The sequence below is a fragment of the Macaca fascicularis genome, chromosome 3, assembly GCF_037993035.2.
Source record: "Macaca fascicularis isolate 582-1 chromosome 3, T2T-MFA8v1.1".
Classification (NCBI taxonomy): Eukaryota; Metazoa; Chordata; class Mammalia; order Primates; family Cercopithecidae; genus Macaca; species Macaca fascicularis.
Window position 1 is genome coordinate 144417205 of NC_088377.1, and position 19548 is coordinate 144436752.

Below are 19548 nucleotides of genomic sequence, written 5' to 3' on the forward strand. Positions count from 1 at the left end.
TAGGCCTTCAGTAACCTTTGCTTGAAGACAAAGACGAATGAATGCTTTGAGGAAGCTGCATGCTTAACCCATTGGTTATTATGAAGCACCTCAGCCTACTGAGTTCTTTTTGTGTGTTACTTGTTATTATGTCTTACACTCTGGCCCCACCTCCTGAACCAGGAAGGGCCAAATTACAGAATGATGAGTTTATTTCCTGTTCACAGTGGAAGAATCTAGGTACTGATCAAGCATCGTTTTGCAGAGTAGCACAGACTATCATATAAGGTTGGTACCCAGATAGATCTGTAGGTTGTCTCTGATAGCAAATTAAATCCATTAAAGTAATTTATGCAGCAGGACCTCAGATGAAGAGAGCAGCAGTCTCTGGAGGGAGCTGTGAGTGTGAACAGGTGATTGGGTTTAAGAGAAACTTCCATATTTCATTTTGGTTTTAAAACTATTTGGTGCCCAGTCAGCCACAGGTCTTATGTATCAACTGGATGAAATAATTTAAGAGGCCTAGAAAATCAAGGCAGATTTCTTTTTTTCTGTGGAGATTTCCAGTCTGAAACCAAATTTTGGAAATAATGAGCAGCTTTATATGTGAGCTATTATTATAGGCAGCTGAGCTCAGCTCATCTGGGCCTTCCTCATAGAGCCCATGAGGGATAGAAACAGAAATAACTCTTATTGCTAAGAGCCTGGATTTTATCTGCAGCATGACTTCTGGATAATCTCTGTAAGAAACCATGCCAGTAAAATTTAGTCCCTTAGGTTCTGGCTTCCCACAGGGTTTTGATGTGTCAGCTCTATAATTTTATTTGATTTCCTGCTCCATGGTTTCCTTTGCTATTGCTGTCACTGGTAAATAACTCAGGTGAATAATTCCTACCATGATTTACACGTATTATGTGTTACTCTGAAGTCAAAAGGAAACCTGAGACTCTCAGGCTGAAATATTTACCTACTAAAAAGCTATACCCAAGTGTGTATTGGGGCTGCATTCTCTAATCTTTATGAGAGTCTTGATTCTAAATTTTGTCCCCTACCCATGTGTGGCAAATTTAACATGTTGTGAGTGGCTTAGGGAAGATACTTCTAATAAGGTGGCTTCTCTATTAGGTTTTAGACTTGGTTCATCAACTTAGATATGAAACTTGACAGTGGTATACATCAAGTCTCCAAGCCCAGGTATGCATGTGGTACAAAGTCCTTTTGTCTTTACAGCTCCATGATTTAGATATTTAAATGTTCAAAGAATATTAGAGGTAAAGTGTGTTGCCAGTGAATGGACTGGTGTTTGTCATTGTCTGGATGGTAGGGAAGCTAGCACTACTGGGTTTACTTCGTTTTAGTAAAACTGGAAATATAAAGCATATAAAAAATAAATTCATTTGGAATCAAAATGAACCACCAAGTCAGAAAAGAGTTCTTAGCTTGTCTAAAGACCAGAGAGTAAACATACAATGGAATCGTTATTTATAACGGAATACTGGTTCATGGGTTGGAAAAGAGGTTGAAATGAGACTAAGCTCATAAAATGCTACTTTAAAAACCTGGAGACACTGTTTTCTCTCCAAATCGGGAAAAATCCAGTCTTTTGATATGACTAACTCTTGGAAATAGCTCTGAGTTTAGAACCCACTGAAGTTTTTGGTCTTTCAAAGCTTATAGCACATGAATTTGTCAGCAATGTATATATATTTCAGGACCACATGGAAGAAATTCAATAACAGAATGAAGAATGCTATAAGGCTTATAGCTATCTGCTTAAAAATATTTGACAGGGAGTTAATGGAGGAACTGTTTTCAAGTCATGGTGCTTTTATGGTGGTGGTTTTTGTTTTTGTTTTTGTTTTTTGAGATGGAGTCTCTCTCTGTCGCCTAGGCTGGGGTGCAGTGGCGCCATCTCAGCTCACTGCAACCTCTGCCTCCTGGGTTCAAGTGGTTCTTCTGCCTCAACCTCCTGAGTAGCTGGGACTACAGGCACCCATCACCACGGCCAGCTAATTTTTGTATTTTCAAGAGACGGGGTTTCACCATATAGTCTTGCCTCCTGACCTCGTGATCTGCCCACCTCGGCCTCCCAAAGTGCTGGGATTACAAGCGTGAGCCACTGCGCCCACCTGCTTTTATGGTGTTTTTATTTCCCCACCTTTTTGTTAAACTGTAAGATCTTGAGAGTATCCTGGGTAATCAGATGTCAGTGTTGCTAATGTTTGCCCCAAAAAAGATCAGGTTTTCTTTCCATTCATCTGCAAACTTTATCTGTAAACACCATATAGTAAATATGTTAGACTTAACAGATTACATATGGACTCTGTTGCATATTTTTTTTTTTCAGTAACCCTTAAAAAATGTAAAAGCCTGGCCAGGCACAGTGGCTCACACCTGCAATCCCAGCACTTTGGGAGGCTGAAGCGGGCGGATCACCTAAGGTTAGGAGTTAGAGACCAGCCTGGCCAACATGACAAAACCCTGTCTCTACTAAATATACAAAAATTAGCTGGGTGTGGTGGTGGGCACCTGAAATCCCAGCCACTCGGGAGGCTAAGGCAGGGAGAATTGCTTGAACCCAGGAGGCAGAGATTGCAGTGAGCTGAGATCGCGCCACTGAACTCCAGCCTGGGCGACAAAGGGAGACTCCATTCTAAAACAAATAAATAAATAAATAATAAAGGTAAAAAATAAAAGCCCTTCTTAGCTTTCAGGGTATTTAAAAACAGGCCCCTGGTCAGATTCGGCCTGTGAGCTATAGTTTGCTGATCCCTAGACTAGAGTTCAAAGTGCAGGCCCCAATCTTAGAGCATATGAGCTCTGTTTGTGATGACTGTGGAGTTTTGTTTTATTATTGTTTTTGTATTTATTTTGGTCATTCAAGAAATATTAAACCACAGCCAAATCCTTATCCTAAGTGAACTATCCCCGGTAGTGAAGAAAACATGATTCATGCACATAAAAGTTTAATCTTGTAACATTTAAGAAACAGTGCAACCAATAGAAGATATATGATGGCAAATAAATACACAAAAAGATATTTACCATCACTAGCCATTAGGGAAATGCAAATTAAAACCAGAATAAAATACTACATACTTACTAGAATGGCTAAAATTAAAAATACTAATTATTCAAATGCTGGCAAGTGTGCAGAGAAACCGGATCTCTTCTACATTACTGGTGGGAATGTAAAATGATACAGCTACTCTATAATTCAGTCTGGCAGTTTCTTAAAAACAACAACAACAAAAAAGAAACTACCATTAATCACCTAGCATTTATATTCCTGGGTATTTATCCTGGGGAAATGAAAATTATGTTCACACAAAAACCTGTACACAAATGTTCACAGCTTTATTTGTAATATCCCAAAACTGGAAATGACTGAAATATCCTTCCATGACTGAATGTTCATATGACTCATGGTATGTCCACATAAGGTAATTCACTGATAAAGGGAACAGTCTGTTGATGTAAACAACTTGAAGAGAATTTAAGGGTATTATTCTGAGTGAAAAAAGCCAATCTCAAAATGTTCCATATTCTATGATTCCATTTATATAACATTCTTGAAATGACAAAATTAAAGATGTGGAGAATAGACAAGTGGTTGCCATAGGTTAGGGAAGGAGAAGGAGAGTATGACTTTAAAGGGACATGACAAAGGACTTCCTTTGTAGTGACAGAACAGTTCCATATCTTGATTAAAATGATGGTTACATGAATCTATATATGTGATAGATAAAATGTCATGAGTATATACAAAGACATACCCAAAAAATGAATGCATATAAAAACTGGTGAAATCTGAGTAAGGTCTATAGTCCAGTTAATTTGCCAGCTAATTTCCTGGTTTTGATAGTGCAGTATAATTATAGAAGCTGATAGTGCAGTATAATTATAGAAGCTGTCACCATTAGGGGAACTGAGTGATGGGTACACAGTACCTGTTTTTGTAACTTCTTGTAAGTATGAAATTATTTCAAAATAAGAAGTTAAAAAAGAGGGTGGAAAGAAGGCAGGGGGAGAGAAAAAGGGAGAGGGAGAAAAATAATGAAGTCTTCTGGGCAGGATGGAACTAAAGGGTCTGACTTACCTTCCCACCTGAAACAGTGACAAAAAAAAATTAAAAATTAAGCAAATTTAGGAAACAAATAAGATGAGTCCTGCTTACTGCCTTGAGAGAGTCTCCAGGCTCCAGTACAGGAAAAGGGAATTGCTCTGGAGTCTAGAACACTCCCTGAGTTAGGGAGATCAAGATGAGAGTCCATAAAGATCAAGACCGAGTTCATAGGACAAAGTACCCGAGGGAATAGAACCTGGTGCTCACACAGGTCCAGGAATAATGTCTGTTCTTCCCACCAGTCTGGAAAGAAAATCATAACTTATGGGGCATTGGGTAGAGCATTTAGTAGTGGGAAACAATTAGTCTTAGGCTGAGCACCACTCTATAACTGCCTAACAAATTATAAAAGCAAGAGATGTAAGGCTTAAACTGTTTCCAAGTAACTTAACTGCATCCTTGAACAAAGCTGAAGATCTACAGGAATACAAAAGTATCCAGCACTCAACAAAGTAAAATCACAATGTTGTAACCCACCCAACAGGTTCACCTTGCCCACTGCCTAGAAAGAGCCAACTTACCAAGACAGGGGAATCGCAATAGAGAACAAGAAGTTCACGCAGAGATGGCTATGCAGGAGACCAGTTTTATGATTACTTAAATCAGTTTCCATGAGAATCTGATAATCTGAGTTTTTAAGGATAATTTGATAGGGGGCCAGCGAGTTGGGAATTTTGATTAGTCAATGAGATGAAATCATAGGGAGTCAGAGCTGTCCTTTTGTGCTGAGTCAGTTCCTGACTGGGGGCCACAAGATCAGATGAGCCAGTTTATCAATCTGGGTTATGCCAGCTGATCGATTGAGTTTAGGGTCTGCAAAATATCTCAAGCACTGATCTTAGGTTTTACAATGGTGATGTTATCCGCAGGAGCAATCTGGGGAGGTTTAGAATCTTGCAGCTTCCAGATTAGAAATTCCAATTTCTAATCTTCTGGCTAATTTGTTGTCCTGAAAAGGCAGTCTAGTCCCCGGGCAGGAAGGGGGTTTGTTTGGGAAATGGCTGTTATTGTCTTGGTTTAAAAGCTAAACTATAAACTAAGTTCCTCCCAACAGTTAGTTCAGCCTGTACCTAGGAATGAACAAGGACAGCTTCGAGATTAGAAGCAAGATGGAGTTGGTTACGTCAGAGCTCTTTCACTGTAATAATTTTCTCAGTTATGATTTTTACAGAGATGGTTTCAATATCTAGCATTGAATCAAAGATTATCAGACATGCAAAGGGCAAAAGAACCCATGAGTTATAATGAAGAGAATAATTGAAACCAACCCAGAACTGACACAGATGACCAAATTAGCAGAGAAGGAAAATAAAAGTTATTATAACTGTATTCCACTTGTTCACTTAAGACATGGAAGATATAAAAAGAATACCAAAATTGAATTTCTATAAATGAAAACTACAATGACTGAGATGAAAAATACAATGGATGGGATTAGACATTGCAGAAGAAAAGATTTGAGGAAGAAACTATTATGATTATTTTTTGGACAGAATTGTATATTTCCTTGGTATACTCTTGCCTAGAGTACTGTTGATTTTATTATTATTCCAAGTATTTGGGAGAAAATTTAGTGGATAGGCATCATTAAAACTAGCTCAAAAATATTTTTTTTTATCTGGAAGATTTCTTGTCAAGGTATCTTGGGTTACACTTTTGTTGAGAGAAGACTGTAAAAAGTTAAAGAACGTTGATGCAGGGCACAGTGGTGCACGCCTGTAATCCCAACACTTTGGGAGGCCAAGGTGGGTGGATCACGAGGTCAGGAGATAGAGACCATCCTGGCTAACATGGTGAAACCCCATCTCTACTAAAAACACAAAAAATTAGCTGGGTGTGGTGGCATGTGGCTGTAGTCCCAGCTACTCGGGAGGCTGAGGCAGGACAATCGCTTGAACCTCGGAGGTGGAGGTTGCAGTAAGCCGAGATCGCACCACTGCACTCCAGCCTGAGTGACACAGTGAGACTCCATCTAAAAAAAAAAAAAAAGTTGACAAAATTAAAATATTTTGTTATGGAATTGTATGTGGTGTTAAAGGTTTTGTTTGTGAAATGTATGTGTTAAAAATAATAAAATTTCAGAGTAATTACTTTTATGTTGTTTCATAGTGTATGATTTATTTTCCTAGTGAGTTGGTAAGCTTTGTGAGAGCACTGGTGTGTCTTTTTACATCTTTTGAACCTCCCTAATATACTTAGCATGGCACTTCCTATAGTGGGCAGCCCAAAGTGTTTGTAGTGTAAAAGAGAATCCTCCAACCCTGATGCACTGACTTTTAATCTGCTATTATTAATAATAAGGCAGCACTAGAAGTATCCCTCTGAACCAAATGTACATAAACAAAGACTGTTCCAGGGTTAGAAGTGGGAGTGGGGAGGGAGGTGGGAAAAAGCTCACTTTACCAAGAAGATTGTTAATCCTATTTTTAAACAAGACAATTCCGCAAGTTACTTCCTGGAGCCCTGTCTTTGTTGATAGCTAGTGCAGAATAGATCAGGTACATGTTGGGTTAAATAAAAAGAACATATAGATTCATATATTTGGGTACATTGGGGCAGGAGTTTTGAGAGCAAATTACAGAGTTAAACACATGTCTTAGGAAGCCTTTCCTTGCCCTTAGTAGAACCACACTGCATAGGGATAGAGTAATTTTCCCATTTCTTGGTCAAAGAAACATAGTGTGATTTTAATTGGCAAAGTGTGGGGAAAAGAAAGATCAAACTGTTATTGTGTCTATATAGAAAGAAGTAGACATAAGAGACTCCATTTTGTTCTGTATTTGAGATGCTGTTAATCTGTAACCCTACACCCAACCCTGTCCTTGCAAGAGACATGTGCTGTGGTGACTCAAGGTTTAATGGATATGGGGCTGTGCAGGGTGTCCTTTGTTAAACAAATGCCTGAAGGCAGCTTGCTGGTTAAAACTCACCACCATTCTCTTAATCTCAAGTGCCCAGGGACACATACACTGCGGAAGGTTGCAGGGACCTCTGCCTAGGAAAGCTAGGTATTGTCCAAGGTTTCTCCCCATGTGATAGTCTGAAATATGGCCTCGTGGGAAGGGAAAGACCTGATCGTTCCCCAACCTGACACCCATGAAGGGTCTGTGCTGAGGAGGACTAGTATAAGAGGAAAGAAGGCCTCTTGGCATCTTCTGCCCGTCCCTGGGCAATGGAACATCTTGGTGTAAAACCTGATTGTATGTTCTATTTACTGAGAAAGGAGAAAACCGCCTTAGGGCTGAAGGTGGGATGTGCTAGCAGCAATGCTGCTCTTTATGCACTGAAAAGGTTTATGGAGATGTTTACATATGCATATCAAGGCACAGCACTTTTCCTTAAACTTATTCATGTCACAGAGATCTTTATTCATATGTCTTACTGCTGACCTCCCTACTATGATCCTATTATCCTGCCACTTCCCCTTCCCCCCCCAGATGGTAAAGATAATGATCAATAAATACTGAGGGAACTCAGAGACCGGTGCCGGCGCGGGTCCCCTGGGCCCACTTTTTCTTTCTCTATACTTTGTCTCAGTGTCTCATTTCTTTTCTCAAGTCTCTCGTTCCACAGGTGTGGAGGGGCAGGCCACCCGTTCAACAAAGGGAAGTAAATAAGGAGGAAGGCTTCTGAAACCCCAAATTCCAATATATGTTGAAAAACTTTTGTAGGAAGGAATTTATAAACTTTACAAATTACTAATAGAATAGAGTCTCCACAGATTCAGGTCAAAGTGCAAAGAAGTTTCAGTAAATTATTTATTGGCAAGATAGAAAAAGCTATTTTCAAGCAACCTAAATGGAATTTTATAAACTGTCCTCCCTTTTGAGTATTGTCTCTAAGCTGAAATTGCTTGTGTGTTCTTTTTCTTGAGAGCAGTAACACTGTGCTTGGCCTCTATTGCTGCAAAAGGAAATAGGTTGAAGGCTTTTCACTCCATAAGTAAGAAATGTATTATTGGGGAGGTGATAAATAATACATTAAGGAAGAGATCTCAGATATTTAGAAAAGCCTTACTATTATTGATGCTTTATTATTGGTGCTAAATGGTATAAAAAAAGAAGAAAAAGTTGGAAAAACAAAAATTTCAGGATTTCCAGTTCTTTCCTCCACATTTATTTTATTTTATTTTTTTGAGACAGAGTTTCACTATTGTCGCCCAGGCTGGAGTGCAATGGCACAATCTCGGCTCACTGCAACCTCTGCCTCCCAGGTTCAAGCAATTCTCCTGCCTCAGTCTCCTGAGTAGCTAGGATTACAGGCACCTGCCACCACGCCCAGCTAATTTTTGTATTTTTGGCAGAGATGGGGTTTCACCATGTTGGCCAGCCTAGCCTCAAACTCCTGACATCAGGTGATCTGCCCGCCTTGGCTTCTCAAAATGCTGGGATTACAGGTGTGAGCCACCGCACCCAGCCCAACATTTATTTTAATTACTAGAAAAAGAAACTCTGTATTACAGAAAAGGAACTGGGTGCAAGGTCCCTCAAAATCATGACCTACCTAATGCAGCATGGGCACAGAAAAAGAACAGTTTAATAAAGTTGAACCCCTTACTGATGAAGGTTAGAGTAAACACAGGGATTTACCAATTGGACTAAGATATTTTAACCATCTTATCAAAGCTAATTAAAACGGGGTTGTGATACTGAAAATATAGCAAGAGAATAAGAGGGAAAAACCTTACAGGATGTCGTTGAATACTCAACTGTGTTCTGGGAAAGATGCAGTGAGCTCCAGGACATAGACAAGATTATGGCTCGGAGTGAAAAGGAGAGATAAGAATTCAGAGAATAATTTGCATCAGAAAAGCACTTGACAAAAAGATCAGATGGTACAAGCACCTAGCACCTTTTCTTCAGCTGAGAATATCATGGTACTATTATAACAGAGGGAAAAACTGTACTGAGGAAGAGGATCATTCTGTATTTTGTGTGCTTGGATTCGACACAGAAAATATTTATGATGAAACGCCATATGTAATCACAACTCTCCTCAGTTCAGATTTTGTTATTGAACCAAACAGAGGTCCACTCACCCGGCGTAATAAGACTAGGTGTCTAGGCCATATCTAAACCAAGGCTTGTAGCACGAGAAGGGAAAGCGTTTGTTTGTAGGGACCAAGCAAGGAGAATCAGGCAGATTATACTTACCACCCGAACTCTCAGATGGCTTGTAAGTAAGGGTTTTTACAGGTAGAGAGAGCCCAGTGGCCGGGAGTGGCAGGACTAGATTGCAGCTCCGACTTGGACAGACAGAGCAGCATGTAGAGGCTCACATCATGAATTTTAGCTCCAGAACAACCATAGGAATAAATCAGTAAACCCAAGAGGACCCACAGACCCACTGAAGGAAGCAGATTGCTCCTACAGGACCCAAGAGACACCAAAAATACTGTGCTGGTATCCATAGCTGAGAGATCCACAGACGGTTCACATCACAGAAAGCTGTGCAGACAACCCCCAGTACCAGTCCAGAGCCTGGTAGACTTGCTGGGTGGCTAGATCCAGAAGAGAGATAACAATCACTAAAGCTCGGCTCTCAGGAAGCCACATCCATAGAAAAAGGGGGAGAGTATTACAGCAAGAGAACACCCCATGGGACAAAAGAATCTGAACAGCCTTCAGCCCTAGCCCTTCCCTCTGACAGAGCCTACACAAATGAGAAAGAACCAAAAAAAAGTGTTGGTTTTCTGACAAAACAAGGCTCTTTAACAACCCCGCAAAAATCACACTAGCTCAGCAGCAATGGATCCAAACCAAGAAGAAATCCCTGATTTACCTTGAAAAAGAATTCAGGAGGTTAGTTATTAAGCTAATCAGGGAGGGACCAGAGAAAGACGAAGCCCAATACAAGGAAATCCAAAAAATGATACAAGAAGTGAAGGGAGAAATATTATTCAGTGAAATAGATAACGTAAATAAAAAACAATATATAAAAACTTGAGGAAACAGACACACTTATAGACATGCAAAATGCTCTGGAAAGTCTCAGCAATAGAATTGAACAAGTAGAAGACAGAAATTAAGAGCTCAAAGGCAAGGTCTTCGAATTAACCCAATCCAACAAAGAAAAAATAAGAAAATATGAACAAAGCCTCCAAGAGGTCTGGGATTATGTTAAATGACCAAATCTAAAAATAATTGGTGTTCCTGAGGAAGAAGAGAAATATAAAAGCTTGGAAAACATATTTGGGGGAATAATTGAGGAAAACTTCCCTGGCCTTGCTAGAGACCTAGACATCCAAATACAAGAAGCACAAAGAACACCTGGGAAATTCATCGCAAAAAGATCATCGCATAGGCACATTGACATCAGGTTATCCAAAGTTGAGACAAAACAAAGAATCTAAACTGAGACAAAAGCACCAGGTAACCTATAAAGGAAAACCTATCAGATTAACAGCAGATTTTCAGTAGAAACCCTAGAAGCTAGAAAGGATTGGGGCCCATCTTCAGCCTCCTCAAACAAAACAATTCTCATCCAAGAATTTTGTTTCCAGCGAAACTAGGCATTGTGTATGAAAGATACAGGCTTTTTCAGATAAACAAATGCTGAGAGAATTCGTCACTACCAAGCCACCACTACAAGAACTGCTAAAAGGAGCTCTAAATCTTAAAACAAATACTGGAAACACATCAAAACAGAACCTCTTTAAGACATAAATCCCACAGGACCTATAAAACAAAAATACAGTTTAAAAAACAAAAACACAAAAACCAAAGTACACAGGCAACAAATAAAATGATGAATGGAATGCTACCTCATATCTCAATACTAACATTGAATGTAAATGGCCTAAATGCTCCACTTAAAAGATAAGAACTGCAGAATGAATAAGAATTTACTAACCAACTATCTGCTGCTTGAAGAGACTCAGCTAATAAGGACTCACATAAACTTAAGGGGTGGAAAAAGGCATTTCATGCAAGTGGACACCACAAGTGAGCAGGAGTAATTGGGGACTTCATTACTCCACTGACAGCACTGGACAGGCCATCAAGACTGAAAGTCAATGAAGAAAAAATGGATTTAAACTATACCTTGGAACAAATGGACTTAACAGATATATACAGAACATTCCATCCAACAACTGCAGAATACACATTCTATTCAACAGCACATGGAACTTTCTCCAAGATAGACCATATGATAGGCCACAAAATGAGCCTCAATAAATTTAAGAAAGTTGAAATTATATCAAGCACTCTCACAGACCACAGTGGAATAAAACTGGAAATCAACTCCAAAAGGAACCTTCAAAACCATGCAAATATATGGAAATTAAATAATCTGCACCTGAATGATCACTGGGTCAAAAACAAAATCAAGATGGAAATTTAACAATTCTTTGAACTGAAGGACAATAGTGACACAACCTATCAAAACTGCTGGGATACCACAAAGGCCACCTAAGGCTACTTTTCCTCCTAAGAGGAAAGTTCATAGCCCTAAATGCCTACATCAAAAAGACTGAAAGAGCACAAACTGACATTCTAAGGTCACATGTCAAGGAACTAGAGAAACAAGAACAAACCAAACCCAAACCCAGCAGAAGAAAGGAAATAACCAAGATCAGAGAAGAACTAAATGAAATTGAAACAAACAAAAAAATACAGAAGATAAATGAAAAAAATGCTGGTTCCTTGAAAAGATAGATAAAATTGATAGATCATTAGTAAGATTAACCAAGAAAAGAAGAGAGAAAATCCAAATAACCTAAATAAGAAACAAAATGGGAGCAGAAATATGAAAGACCATTCAAGGCTACTATGAACACCTTTATGCACATAAACTAGAAAACCTAGAAGAGATGGATAAATTCCTGGAAAGATACAACCTTCCTGGCTTAAATCAGGAAGAATTAGATACCCTGAGCAGATCAATAACAAGCAGGAGATTGAAGTGGTAATTAAAAATTACCAACCAAAAAAGTCCAGAACCAGATGGATTCACAGCAGAATTCTACCAGACATTCAAAGAAGAATTGGTACCAATCCTATTGACACTATTCCACAAGATAGAGAAAGAAGGAACCCTCCCTAATTCAGTCTATGAAGCCAGCATTACTCTAATACCAATACCAGGAAAGGATACAACCAAAAAAAGAAAACTACAGACTGATATCCCTGATGAACGTAAATGCTAAAATTCCTAACAAAATACTAGCTAACCGAATCCAACAACATATCAAAAAGACAATCCACCACGATCAGGTGGGTTTCATACCAGGAATGCAGGGATGGTTTAACATATGCAAGTCAATAAATGTGATACACCACATAAACAGAATTAAAAACAAAGATCACATTATCATCTCAATAGATACAGAAAAAGCATTTGACAAAATCCAGCATTTCTTTATGATTAAAACTCTCAGCAAAATCGGCATACAAGAGACATACCTCAATGTAATAAAAGCCATCTATGACAAACTCACAGCTAACATAATACTGAATGCGAAAAAGTTGAAAGCATTCCCTCTGAGAAATGAAACAAGACAAGGATACCCGCTGTCACCACTCCTCTTCAACACAGTACTGGAAGTCCTAGCCAGAGCAGTCAGACAAGAGAAAGAAATAAAGGGTATCCAAATTGGTAAAGAGGAAGTCAAACTGTCACTGTTTGCTGGTGATATGATTATTTACCTCAAAAACCCTAAAGACTCCTCTAGAAAGCTCCTAGAACTGATAAAAGAATTCGGCAAAGTTTCAAGATACAAAATGAATGTACACAAATCAGTAGCTCTTCTAAACACCAACAGCAACCAAGCAGATAATCAAATCAAGAATGCAACCCCTTTTACAATACAAAAAAATGAAGTACTTAGGAATATACCTAGCCAAGGAGGTGAAAGACCTCTACGAGGAAAGCTACAAAACACTGCTGAAAGACATCATAGATGACACAAACAAATGGAAACACATCCCATGCTCATGGATGGGTAGAATCAATATTGTGAAAATGACCATACTGCCAAAAGCAATCTACAAATTCAACACAATCCCCATCAAAAAACCACCATCATTCTTCACAGAGAGAAAACAATTCTAAAATTCATATTGAACTGAAAAAGAGCCCACATAGCTAAAGCAAGACTAAGCAAAAAGAACAAATCCTGAGGCATCATATTACCAGACTTCAAACTATACTTTAAGGCCATAGTCACCAAAACAGCATGGTACTGGTATAATAATAGGCACACAGACCAATGCAACAGAATAGAGAACTCAGAAATAAACCCAAACACTTACAGCCAACTGATCTTCAAGAAAGCAAACAAAAACACAAAGTGGGGAAAGGACACCCTTTTCAACAAATAGTGCTGGGATAATTGGCTAGTCACATGTAGGAGAATGAAACTGCATCCTCATCTCTCACCTTACACAAAAATCAACTCAAGATGGATTAAAGACTTAAATCTAAGACCTGAAACTAAAAATTCTAGAAGATAACATTAGAAAAACCCTTCTAGACATTGGCTTAGGCAAGGATTTCATGACCGAGAACCCAAAAGAGAATGCAAATAAAAACAAAGATAAATAGCTGGGACTTAATTAAACTAAAGAGCTTTTGCACAGCAAAAGGATCAGTCAGCAGAGTAAACAGACAACCCACAGAGTGGGAGAAAATCTTCACAATCTATACATCTGACAAAGGACTAATATCCACAATTTACAACAAACTCAAACAAATCAGTAAGAAAAAAACAATCCCATCAAAAATTGGGCTAAGGACATGACTGGACAATTCTCTTAAGAAGATATACAAATGGCCAATGAACATATGAAAAAATGCTCAATATCACTAATGATCAGGGAAATGCAAATCAAAACCACCTTACTCCTGCAAGAATAATCAAAAAATCAAAAAAAAGTAGATGTTGGTGTGGATGTGGTGATCAGGTTACACTTCTACACTGCTGGTGAGAATGTAAACTGGCACAATCACTATGGAAAACAGTGTGGAGACTCCTTAAAGAACTAAAAGTAAAACTACCATCTGATCCAGCAGTCCCACTACTGGATATCTACCCAGAGGAAAAGAAGTCATTGTACGAAAAAGACACTTGCACAGGCATGCTTATAGCAGCACAATTTGCAATTGCAAAATCAAGGAACCAACCCAAATACCCATCAATCAACAAGTGGATAAAGAAACTGTGGAATATGATGGAACACCGCTCGGTCATAAAAAGGAATGAATTAACGGCATTCACAGTGACTTGGATGAGATTGGAGACTGTTATTCTAAGTGAAGTAACTCAGGAACGGAAAACCAAACATCATAGGCTCCCACTGATATGTGAGAGCTAAGCTATGAGGACGCAAAGGCATAAGAGTGATACAATGGATTTTGGGGACTTGGGGGGAAGGTTGGGATGGGGGTGAGGGATAAAAGACTACAAATGGGATGCAGTGTATACTGCTCAAGTGGTGGGTGCACCAAAATCTCACAAATCACAACTAAAGAAGTTATGCAACCAAACACCACCTGTACATCCATAACCTATGGAAAAATTTAAAAAAATAAATTAATTAAAATAAAGGTGGGGAGGCAAAGGTTATAGGCAAAGTCATAAATTGATACATGGGACCTACATATTGGTCTGACCTAAAAAGGCAAGACATCTAGAAGCAGGGGGGCTGCAGGTTATAGGTGGATTTAAAGATTCTTTGGTTTCTGATTGGTTAAGGAAGTGAAGCTTTATCTAAAAATTTGGGATCTGCAAAAAAGAATGTTAGTTCTGGCTCATGGGCATGACCTTCTCCAGGCCCCTGAGAAATGTACAATGGTCAGAGTTTAGTCTTGAGCTTCCGCTTATCTGAAGTCCACGTTCCAGCAGATCTGTTTGGTGTGGGGGTCCAGGTTTTTGAGAAACAACTCAGAGACATATGTTCAGATTTTGTCTTTGGTTCTTACAGAAAAGAAGACATCTATTTTAACCTTTTTGGCTATTGTTTTAAGCTATTATTATGTTGTTGTTATTAAGTTGCTCGTTTGCTTTATTTTTTCCCCCGAGACGTAGTTTCATCCTTGTTGCTCAGGCTGGAGTGCAATGGCATGATCTCGGCTCACTGCAACCACCGCCTCACTGGTTCAAGCCATTCTCCTACCTCAGCCTCCCAAATTGCTGGGATTATAGGCACCTGTCACCACACTAGGCTAATTTTTGTATTTTTAGTAGAGACAGGATTTCAACATGTTGGCCAGTCTGGTCTCAAACTCCTGACCTCAGGTGATCCGCCCACCTAGGTCTCCCAAAGTGCTGAGATTACAGGCTTGAGCCACCTCACCTGCCTGCTTATTTGCTTTTTAAGGCTACTTAGGTAGGTGCCTGGAATTGTTTTAACGAACCCAAGATTTTTCTTTTTTCTTTTTTTTCTTTTTTTAATTTTTGTGCTTGAGAAGGGCCCACAGGCCCCTACAAGCAGTCCCTGCTCTATCTCAATTTGACTGGTTTCTTAAATCCAGAACTGCAGTGGAACTCCAGAGGACATATAACACCTTTATAACCTTGATTTGTAAAGAAAACATAGAACTAGAAGAAAAGATCTGAGAAACAAACAAGGAGAGCTTTGTGATTGCCACAGCCTATGACCTTGAAAGAGTTTCCAGGCTGCAGGGCAGGGAGAGGTTGCACAGGCAGAGCCCAGCAGACTGCCTGAGTAGAGGAGACTGAGCTTCTGAGCTGAGCTTCTGGAGAGACAGGGCTGCCCAGAGTTCATAAGAGAAAGTTCCGGAGGGGAGCAAGCTGCACAGAGGGGATTGCAGAAGGTGCCATGAACAGTCAGCAAAGTACTAATGAGCAAGCGTTGAGGAAACTACCTATACATGGTCCACTTGAGGATGAACCTCAAAATAATTATGCTGAATTAAAGAAGACGGATTTTTTTTTTTAAAGTGCATAACTGTATACTCCCATTTATGCCATTTATATAAGATTTTAGAAAAAGCAACAAATCCATAGTGCTACAAAGCTGATCAGTGATTGAAGGGGGTGGGGGTTGGAGGGTGACAGGAAGGGAGGAGCATGAGGGAAAGACTGCACTTGAATACAAATACATTTTTGGGAGTGATGAATATGTTCATTATCTTGATTAAGGAGATATGGTTCACAGATTTTTACCTATGTCAAAACTTACTACATTGTATACTTTAAGTACATGTAGTTTGTCAGTTATACTCCAGTGAAGCACTTTTTTAAGACTGCATTTAAAAATAATATATGCTGAGCATTCCAAATCCAAAATCTGAAATGCTCCAAAACATGAAACAAGGAAATGCTCATTGGAGTAATTTGGATTTCAGATCTCCAGATTAGGGATGCTCAACTAGTATGTCTTCTCCAAATATTACAAAAAAAAAAAAAATCTGAAATTTGAAACAATTCTGGTCCCAAGCATTTTAGATAAGGGATACTCATCCTGTACAAATAAAAAACAGAGCTCGGGCGTGGTGGCTCATGCCTGTAATCCCAGTACTTTGGGAGGCTGGGGCTGGTGGATCACGAGGTGAGGAGTTTGAGACTGGCCTGACCAACATGTGAAACCCCGTCTCTACTTAAAAAAAAAAGAAAAAAATACAGGGTAGGCTGGGCATGGTGGCTCATGCCTGTAATCCCAGCACTTTGGAAGGCCAAGGTGGGTGGATCACCTGAGGTGTGGAGTTCAAGACTAGCCTGGCCAACATGGTGAAACCCCGTCTCTACTGAAAATACAAAAAAATTAGCTGGGCATGGTGGCACGTGCCTGTAGTCCCAGCTACTCGGGAGACTGAGGCCGGAGAATCGCTTGAACCCAGGAGGCGGAGGCTGCAGTGGGCCGAGATCGTGCCACTGTACGCCAGCCTGGGCAACAGAGCGAGACTCTGTCTCAAACAAAACAAAACAAAACACAGAGTAGCCTCCCTCGCAGGGTTGTTCTGAGAAAGTGAATGGAGGGGAGCAAGCCCAGATAACCTCTTTGCAACTCGTTCCCAGTTCAGACTATCTTTACCAAGATTCTTGATGTTCTAAGGTGTTTTTCAGTTTTATAGATGTGTTGCTAGGATCTATGTGGTCAATTAATGCTCTTGATATAACTTTATGCAATTTTGTATTTTAGGACTCATGAATCAAGCAAGCAAACGTGAAAAATGGATTAAGGCTGATGCCCCAAAAGGCACTGTAAGTTTTAGAAGGCAAAGCTGGTTTCAGTCCCTGAAACTGCAGGACTAAGACTGATTTGATTTGGATTTATGATTTTTTTTTTTTTTTTTTTTTGAGACGGAGTCTCGCTCTGTCACCCAGGCTGGAGTGCAGTGGCCGGATCTCAGCTCACTGCAAGCTCCGCCTCCCGGGTTCACACCATTCTCCTGCCTCAGCCTCCCGAGTAGCTGGGACTACAGGCGCCTGCCACCTCGCCCGGCTAAGTTTTTGTATTTTTAGTAGAGACGGGGTTTCACTGTGTTAGCCAGGATGGTCTCGATCTCCTGACCTCATGATCCGCGGATTTATGATTTTTAACAATGATTCGCAGATCTGTGACTACAAAAATGTAAATCCCACCGTTCATATAAAGGTTGAAAACAACAAATTGAGAATGAATACTGGTGAACTGTTTTGGGAGGCTTTTTCAAAATGTGTACTTTGCTATTGTTTTCATTTTCTACTGCTGTATAACAAATTACCACAAATTTAGCAGCATAAAATAATACTCATTTACAGCTCACAGTTGTGTAGGCCAAGAGCCCAGTATGTCTAGGTTCTCTGCTCAGGGAATCACATGGCTAGAATCAAGATTTTGGCCAGGCTGAGTTCTCATCTAGAGTCTCTGGGAAGAAATCTACTTCCAACTTCATTCAGATTATTGGGAAAATCCGGTTCCTTGTGACTGGATGACTGAGGTCTCCATTTTCTTGCTGGCTGTCAGCCAGCAATCACTCTAAGCTTCTAGAGGCCACCCACAGGCCTTCTCATGTTGCCCCTCCATCTTCAAGCCAGCAGTGATGCACTGAGTTCTTCTCATGCTTTGAATATCTGACTTCTTCTGCAACCAGCTGGAAGAATATATACTTTTAAAGGGCTCACTCGATTAGGTCAGGCCCACCCAGGATAACATTTGTTTTGCCATATAATGTAACATTCATAGGAGTGATGGCCCATCGCATTCAGTTTCCACTCCCACTCAAGGGAAGGAGATTATACAAAGGCATCCATCATGTGGGGGCAATTAGCTTAGAATTCTTTATAATGTAGCTCTCACATGACAAGTTTTCTACTTAGTACCTCTTATGGCATCAATGTAAATTTAAGCTGTAAATAAAAAACACGTATGTGAAGCAGTTGCTACTGATTGTTAATATCTTTTGTGTAATTTAAAATATAGCTCATTAGGAGGAAAGAAACAGCTATTTTATAGCTTGATGTATGAAGACAGATTTTTATAAAGGTATACTGTATAAAGATATTTTATGAATTTAATTTCTTTCAAACATCTCTATTCCTGGAATATTTAAATTACATAATACTGGCCAGGCACAGTGGCTCATGACTGTAATCCCAGCACTCTGGGAGGCCAAGGTGGATGGATCACTTGAGGTCAGGAGTTCGAGACCAGCCTGGCCAACATGGTGAAACCCCCATCTCTACTAGAAATACAAAAAAAAATTAGCTGGGTATGGTGGTTCATCCCTGTAATGCCAGCTATTCGGGAGGCGGAGGCAGGAGAATTGCTTAAATCTGGGAGGCAGAGGTTGCAGTGAGCCGAGATCACACCACTGCACTCCAGCCTGGGCAACAGAGTGAGACTCCGTCTCGATAAAATTAATTAAAATAAATAAATAAGTTATATAATACTGTAACTATAAGACCAGACCTATCTTTTGGTGATGTAGTTTGGATATCTGTCCCCCAAAATCTCATGATGAAATGTAATCCCCAGTGTTGGAGGTGGGGCCTGATTGGATCATGTGAGCAGATTTCTCACTGATTGTTACCACCACCTTCTTGGTTCTATCCTCATGATAGTGAGTTCTCACAAGATCTGACTGTTTAAAGGTGTGGGCATCTTCCCCCTCTCTTGCTTCTGCTCTTGCCATGTGATGTACCTGCTCCCACTTTGCCTTCTGCCATGAGGAAAAGCTCCCTAAGGCCTCCCCAGAAGCCAAGCAGGTGCCCATGCAATGCTTTCACAGCCTGCAGAATCAATTAAACCTTGTGAGCCAATTAAACCTCTTTTCTTTATAAATCACCCAGTCTCAGGTATTCCTTATAGCAAAACAAGAATGGCCTAAATCGCTTGGATTATATTTTTTATGATTAAGATGAGTCCATTTTTTTTTCTTTTTTGGGACAGGGTCTTGCTCTGCCACTCAGGCTGGAGTACAGTGGCACAATCTTGGCTCACTGCAACCTCTGCCTCTCAGATTCAAGCAATTCCCATGCCTCAGCCACCAGAGTA

At 39.9% G+C, this 19548-nt stretch overlaps 1 protein-coding gene across 7 annotated transcripts in view; it reads left to right on the forward strand.

The window, feature by feature from the left end:
• The window catches only part of FAM185A (family with sequence similarity 185 member A), a 121771-nt gene that overhangs the window by 46989 nt on the left and 55234 nt on the right, over positions 1-19548 (forward strand). For 3 of the 7 annotated variants that reach the window (XM_065541058.2, XM_065541054.2, XM_015447877.4), the window contains exon 8: positions 17212-17273. In XM_065541058.2, coding sequence (XP_065397130.1) covers positions 17212-17273 — 62 coding nt within the window. Of the gene's footprint in view, positions 1-17211; positions 18429-19548 lie in introns of those variants that run through there. The other 4 variants (XR_012432750.1, XR_012432751.1, XM_045387566.3 and 1 more) reach the window with 3 other exon arrangements.